At 49.4% G+C, this 7,353-nt stretch overlaps 1 protein-coding gene across 1 annotated transcript in view; it reads left to right on the forward strand.

Annotated features, from left to right (window-relative positions):
* The window catches only part of LOC128853845 (hydrocephalus-inducing protein homolog), a 44,377-nt gene extending 37,283 nt beyond the window's left edge, over positions 1–7,094 (forward strand). The window contains exons 17-22 of the mRNA XM_054081835.1: positions 727–879; positions 2,978–3,216; positions 4,018–4,273; positions 4,477–4,611; positions 5,971–6,114; positions 6,915–7,094. Coding sequence (XP_053937810.1) covers positions 727–879; positions 2,978–3,216; positions 4,018–4,273; positions 4,477–4,611; positions 5,971–6,114; positions 6,915–7,094 — 1,107 coding nt within the window. The remainder of the gene's footprint in view (positions 1–726; positions 880–2,977; positions 3,217–4,017; positions 4,274–4,476; positions 4,612–5,970; positions 6,115–6,914) is intronic.
* The last annotated feature ends 259 nt before the right edge of the window (positions 7,095–7,353 follow it).

Consider the following 7,353-nt stretch of genomic DNA (forward strand, 5'->3'; position numbering starts at 1 on the left):
CTCTCTGCCAAAAGCCCAAGCCTTTTTTGTACCTCCTGCACTGGTGGCAGAATGTACTCACATGGATCCCATTGTGCAATTCTGATCTCAGGGGAATCACTGCAATGCATTACGAGAACACAAAACATAAGCTTGGTCTTGTTCTCTTAGGTTATGCTGTCTGGTATTGATGCGAGGTCTTTATAGAATTGGGTGAAGTCTCACATGGATCTTTCCTCCGGGCTGTGAAGGGTTCCTCTGCGAGTCTGTTCCCTGGTGTTTTCTTTTCTGGTGACTGCGTGCCAGCTTCCATTTGGTGTGTGCCATCTCCTACATTGAGGGGCTGCTGGTGGCCGGGCAGCCTCGTGTGCCACAGGGAAGGGGTTTGGCAGCTGTTCGCTATCGGAATAAGCGGTCACCCACACTACGGCTGCTTGCTGGGACAGATGTTCTTCATCCAGAAGAGCAGGCACAGGGGAGAGGAAGGAAAGCTAATGCATGGAGGAGCTGTAAGAAAGCAAGCACAGGAAACTGGGTTTCTTCATCTGTTGGTAATAGGAATCTGTGGCTTCCAGATGGGATTGCTTCGAGTTCTACGCTTGCTCCAGGCCTTTTGTTTCAGTCTTAAAACACTGAAATCTTCAAACAGCAGTAATTATCCTTGGTCTAGGAGTACCCTTAGAGCTGTCTGACCTTTTTAAACTTTCCCTGTTCTTTTTGATCTTTCCTACCGGCTTCCTGGAGTAGGAAATCCATTTGGTGAGCATTGCAGAAGGACCAGTTGTCTATGTCCGGCCAAGTAAAATAAATTTCGGCAGTATCCAAGTGCTACAAGACGCTTCCCGGACTCTCCGCCTCTCCAATCAAACCATCATCCCTGCGTCCTTCACGGCACAGATGGTAAGTCTCCATGGGGCTATTTTCCCACAAAAATGGCTGATCCATAGCAGCCTGTGATTTGATTTTTGTATACAAAATGTAGATCTGTGACCCTCGGCACAAGTGTGTCATCCTGTACTCGTCCACTGCATCCTATGTCTGTCTGAGGTACTTTTCCTTGTCAGATTGCTCTCCCAGCTGCCAGGCTGCCCTGTTAGAGCATCCCCTGGATCCAGCAAGGGGAGGCTTGGCCTTCTTCCTGGGTAGAAAAGACTGGAGCAGTAGGTCAAGACGAAGGAGCTGTTGCAGCTTAGCCAGAGGACTGATGTGACTTGCTGGAAAAGCTGGCTGTTTCTCCTTCTTGCTGCCACAGCCATCTTCTTTTCCTGTTTCCCGAAGTGCCTGATTATTGCCACATTGACCAGTGCAAAAGCTTTGTATGTATTAATGGAAGTTTTTGATCTCCCTGCAGAAAGGCAGAGAGGACAAAGGATGTTTCTTTGGTCATTTCCTACTTTTTCTGCGTCCTGCTTCTTTTTCTCTTGTGTAAGGACAGAATGACCCTATCACTTTAACTAGCTAACCTCAAGCAGCTTCAAGAGAATGGAGTGTGGTGGCTCCTCAGCCATCCCTGAGGTCAGTGCCCATCCATCTCTCGCATGCTGCTGGTAACCAAGCTGTGGCAGCTCTTATTCACAGGAGAAGTTGTCTGGGAGAAGATAATGATCTCAGCATTGAATTTCTTGATGAAGTGATTGATTCCCACCATTGTCTAGCACACAGGGACTCTGCTGCCCAATAGCACAAGCTCTTACAGGGACAAAATCAGCCACTATTTTTGTCTATCCAGTGCATACAGATATTGCATTGTTTCCAGAGCATTCCAGGATGAGCAAGGAGCAGGGATGTTGTCAGAAGTTAGATTTTGGTCTTCAAAGTGGGAGGATTTTTTAGTGTGGGTCCAAGAAATTTCTTGTCCCTGGGACACAGCCTGGATCAGTGTAGGCAGAAGCTGACCTAGAAACCTGAGTGAAACTGGCCCAGCAGAGCTTGTTGGTCCTGGCAGGTCTCCTGTTTGGTGCTGCCCCTGGACCCACTCCAAGTGCTAACAGATGCAATGAGGACTCCATGCTCCTCTGGAGTGGGCTGTTGGCCTGGCAGGGCATGGTGGGTCTCTGCTGGGTCACCCTGAGAAATTCAAAGTCTGGCTCCCTCGAGACAGCCTATCATGACTCCTCAGTAACAGTTTCTTGGGTACAATGTACTGCCGTGCTTGTTGCCAGGCTGTGACCGATGGACTTTGGCAGAAGGCACACTTGCAGATTCACCTCTGGAGCAGAAATGTCAGGTTTCCTTTACAAGCGAGCTGCCCTGTGTCAGCACGACCAGAGGAAGAGATGCACACGAATGTCAATGAAAACCTGACCGCCACCAGCTGGGTGTGAATGTGTTGTCTGGGTGGCCCTCAGCTGGTGGCAACGCAGTGGGTGCTGCTGAGGCTCACGATCAGCTACGCACAGGATGCAGGGAGAGCAACAGAGGGCTGGTGGGATCCTGTGTTGTCAGTGAGGCCCCAGTGTTCACCCTGTGCCAATGCTCCTCCATCCCATTCTCATCTTGCTTTTTTTAAGACTTTCTTCTGCAGCTCTAGAGGAGAAATTAAATGAAGCTGGGTTTATAAATTCTGCCAGTGCCTGGAATCATTTTAATGCCTTTGGCATTCTCCATGCTGAGATGCAGGCATGCAGACCTGACCTGCTCTCCATGCAGGGCACAGTCAACCGAAGGAGTTATTGTAGCTGGGGCACCCACACATGCTGCTGGGACCCTGAAAGCACATCAAATTCTTGCTTCCCTGCCCTCAAGCTTGTCTTATCCTCGCCATCCTAGCCTTCTCCTGAAGATGACCAAGTAAATGAGGTAACTCTGTTAACGGAGGGTAAAATACAGGCTGTATAAGTTCCCCCACAGTTGCTGTTTCCAGAGAGTGTAGCTCAGATTTAGAAAAAGTAACCTGCTGATTTTTACCTCATATTTTTAGTCCTTCCTTTTCCTGCACCCCATAAGAGACCAGGGTCTGTGTTTTCCCTCCTCAATTAGTGTCTGGCTTGTCTTACAGGCTGGCAAACACTCATGCTGGAGGATTGAACCCAGTCAAGGAGTGATTCCCCCCAACACCGAGGTGGCTGTGGCTGTCATAGCGAACTTGGATGGCACCGAGAAATTCAACGATGAGGTGAAGGTGTTCATAGAGAACAGCCGGAGCTACGTCATCCCCGTCCAGGCTGTTGGCGTTGGCACCACCATTGTTATCGACAAACCCATTGCTCCAGAGCTCAACCTGGGGACCCACTTCAGGTAGAGTGTGTCTGAGCTCCTGCTCCTCCTGTGGGTTGAGCAAGGAGGAATTTTGCTGTAGTCCTTCAGCCTCGCTCTTCAGTGCTCCATGTCCTGGCTCTGTTTCACCAAAGCCACAGGAATTCCTTCAGAAACATTGAATGGCCATGTGAAAGCTGGTAGATATCCTCAAAAGGCGCCAAAACGGAAAGCCATTGCTAAATCATCTCTCAATTGCTCGTAGTTAGAATACATTTATTTCCTCACTTCTTTCCTCCAAATTTTTATTGGCTACAGCAGGTTCTAGAAGCCTTCAGCTGGAAAATGCCACATTACGAATCTAAAGCGTTGCCCAGATCACCAGATCGAGGCTCTATACCCTGCAGTTCCCAAACAGCACCTTCAGAGGAAGGCAGCTCCCAAGGGGAAGGTGAAATGGCAGTGAACCTGTTCCTCCATCTGCTCCCAGACAGGACTGGCCATCTGGGCACCTGATGCAGCATGACCTGCAGGCAGCACCTCAGAAAAACTCTCCGAGTATTCAGGACCAAAGGCTGGTCATGGTCTGTCAGCAGCAACTGAGATGATGTTCTTCACAAAGCTTTTCCTTGCTCTCCACAAACAGACCATCTGCTGGATGGGGATAAGCTTAGGGGCAGCCAAGGTCTGGCTCCTGCTGGGACTTGACGCTTGGTCAGCCTTTTTGTAGGTGGCTTTATTGCTGAGTGTGCAGTCAGATAACGTCATTGGGGCACTGAAGCTGGGTGGCTGCTTGGGAAAAAGCAGCTCTGATGACATTTTCCGTCTCTGCTTCCCTTCTAGCCTGGCTACCTGCTGTCACCATTTCAAGGTAACAAACAAAGGACGACGCACCCAGTTGCTTTATTGGACAATGGAAGATTGTTCCACGTTTCGCCAGCGTCATCATCTCCCTGCCCTCAGTAGTACCAAGGGCAAAGGTTCCTCCCAGAACCCCAAATCTGCCTGCCCCGTGTTTAATCTTCGACCGCTGAGGATGCAGCTGATGCCAGATGAGAGTATGGAGGTGGTGCTGGAAGCCTTTTCCAGCACTCCACAGGTGAGGTTCCCCTCAAGGGCCAAGTCTTTCCCATCAGATCACCTCCACTGGGACTTCTGCAGCCCCTTGACACTTGCCTGAGAAGATGGGCGGGTACTTTCCAGAAACTGTTTCAATGACACAAGTTGGTGGTGAGCAAATGCAATGTGCTTTCTGGATGCCCTGCTCACTCCTGCTGGGTGACGCACAACTCTAACACACAGGTGGTGAAGAAGCAGCTGCTGTGTCACACTGTCACGGGAAGCAAGGCCGGGAAGGAACTGATAATGCAAGCGGATGTCACATGCGAGTTCATTGCTCCTGCTCTGCAAGTGTCTTCCAGGGAGATCACTTTCTGGGTGAGTAAGGCTCTGGATTGCAGAAAGTGGGATGAGACATGTGGGACCCACGAGAACAGTATGGGCTTTGCGCAGCCACCTCGTGTGCTGGCACTGTGGGTGGGAGAGCAGATCACGGCAGCTGAGCAATGCTAAAGCCTTTCTGAGGTGTTTTGTTAAGTACCTGAGGATGTTTTTAGAGATGGGACTGCTTTTTACTCTTCATCTCAGTTTTCCTTCAGTGACAGCTGCTCCGCCAAGGAGGGATCATGGCCACCTGTAGAGAGACACACTCCTAGAGGGGTATTTCTGAGGATGCTCCAAAGCATAGTGAAGTCTGAACACTGATCCTGTAGGGAAGCTGAGAGAAACTGTCAGCTCTTGGTTCCTGTCAGCTCCTTAGGCTGATGAGGAAAACATGTTAACTCAGGGCCTCAGGGTGTTCAGCTGCAGCGAGAGCACCAATGGAGAGCAGAGGACCTTTAGTCTCTGGATCCTGACTTCTGCATTATCTTTCCGTCTCCTGCGAGGTGTCTGAAAAAAAAAGAGGCTATTTTATGATTTAGTTTTTGTGTTTTCAGGGATCTCCTCCAGTTCCTGGAGACTGAGGGAAATGCAAAATCCTGGGAGCAGGCATTTCAGCCACCCCTGATGTCTGCCTGTGCTCTGCTTGATGCTGCGCAGTCCAGTTTCTCAAGTGCTACAACACTGCAGCTGTTTGATACCAATACATACAGAACTCATTTCCCAAACACTCCCTAGTTTATAGAAACCATGCAAGAAGCCCAGAACAGTGCATAAACAGCTTAGGCTGAGCTTAGCTTGGAGGCCAAAGGGAACCCTGTCACTGTAGCGAGGGCAGCAGGAGTCACATTGCAGCCAGACCGTCGAGGTTTCTAGCTGGCTGTGCGTGCATGTTCAATGCTAACCTTAGGCTAATGCAGGCTCTCCACTACGGGCTGCATGCTGCTTGCTTGTCTCCTCTGACCAGCCTCACTGCTTTTTATGAGGCTACGAGAGCCAATAAGGTTGTAAGAAATTACTGTACTGAAGCAGAAACCATCTTATGTCATTCTACCCAAGAGAGGATAAGAAACTATAGACATATGATCTGGATTCAGTCTCTGGTTTTGACATCAAGTAGCTGCCTCCTCTCAGAGTCCTACTCCCTCTTCTGTCCATGAAACTGTTTCCCTGTTCCTCCAAGGGATGCTGTAGTTTCTAAACATGAATAGCATCTGATATATTCAGAGAAAAAGCTTCTAGAAGGGTACAAACTAATAGAAAGAGTAAATAGAGATGAAAAATTTTAAATGCATCAGAAAGAGAAGGAGGTCCGTGACCGCTCAGGTTGTTTTCTCTCATCTTCTGTTTCTGTAGCAACCCAACAACGTCCTGAGTCTCCAGTATAAGCCTCTTTCTTTAAAAAATGTCTGCCGTCTGCCACTCAGCGTTGTCTTGTCCTTAGAGGAACCCTTCCTAATCTGCAATGCGGACCAGCAGCCCCTCCTGGCAGATGTTCAGGTGAGCAGCCGTGGAGCTTTCTGCTGGTGGGGATTTAAGAGGAAGAGCATGGTGGTGCGTTTCTGTTGGGAGCCCCTCCAGGAGAGAAGTTTTTTCTTCAGAGTCAGCAGTAGACTGGCCTGAGCTAAATTAGATTTGAAGTGGGCTGCTGAAGGAAACAAAAGATCACCTAAATTGGGGAAATAGGTCCTGGCTCTATGACATGAAGGGAAGGGAGCAGGCAACTGGGCCAACCATGTAGTAAAGGTGTCTCTTGGAAGCCATCCCAGTGCTCCAGCAGCCATCCACAGTGAGAGCTGTTTGCTCTCTTTGAGGAAGGCTGAGGACCCCGGCACCTGCCCCGTTGTCAGTGGAAATTGTTGGTCATGGACTCTGCTAAACATACCCTATTGTAGGTACGGCCACCACTTCTGTGCCGTGCCAGTGACTGACCCCAGCAAGGGTAAGGATGCAGTGCCTTTGGGCTGGAGTTGAGCGTGAAGATAAAGGAATTCCTCTGGAGTCAGGGCGAAAGGTCCTGGCTTGCCACAGTGCTGATTTGGTTAAGCACACAGCTTTTGTGGGTCCATAATTCAGTAGAACAAGATTTATTTCCCTCTTGTATCAATGCAGAGCACAGAGATGTGAGCCTGAGATGGTCTCAGACAAGAGTCTTGTGCTGCTTGCAGCAGGCACACGCTGTAATAAAATGAAAGGAGAAGCCCACGTGGAGGTCCTACTTTGAGCGCTTAGATATTTTATGCCATCAGACTTTGGGACTTCATCACACTGGGGGGTTAATACTCTTCATCTGCTTGCAGCCTGTGAAGTTGGAGGTAGGGGAGGAATGTCATCTATCCATCAGATTTAATCCTGTTTATGAAGAGATTTTGAATATGGAGACAGTAGAGAAGGCTCTGAAGATACGATTTCTTGAGCACCCTCAGGAGACGCTGATTACTGTTCGGGGAGAAGTCTACTTTCCATATCTCTGGACCTAAACCACGGCCGTGGACCATCGAAGCCAGATGAGGTATGTGCACCTTAGCCCTCTCTTTGAAGCTCCTCTCTTCCTGATGTCATGTTTGTACTTTGCAAAGGCCAAGGCTCTTTGCCTGGGAAGTGACCAATTGCTTTCATCTTTTTGTGGAAAGATCACCTCCCAGCTGTGGGAAGGGTAGATGCTCAGGGAGCAGGTGGTCTCCACAAGTTTGATGCTGGGGAGGAGGCAACGTTCTCCAGCCAAAAGCTGGGGCTGTA

The sequence above is a fragment of the Cuculus canorus genome, chromosome 16 (assembly GCF_017976375.1).
Source record: "Cuculus canorus isolate bCucCan1 chromosome 16, bCucCan1.pri, whole genome shotgun sequence".
NCBI classification, from domain to species: domain Eukaryota; kingdom Metazoa; phylum Chordata; class Aves; order Cuculiformes; family Cuculidae; genus Cuculus; species Cuculus canorus.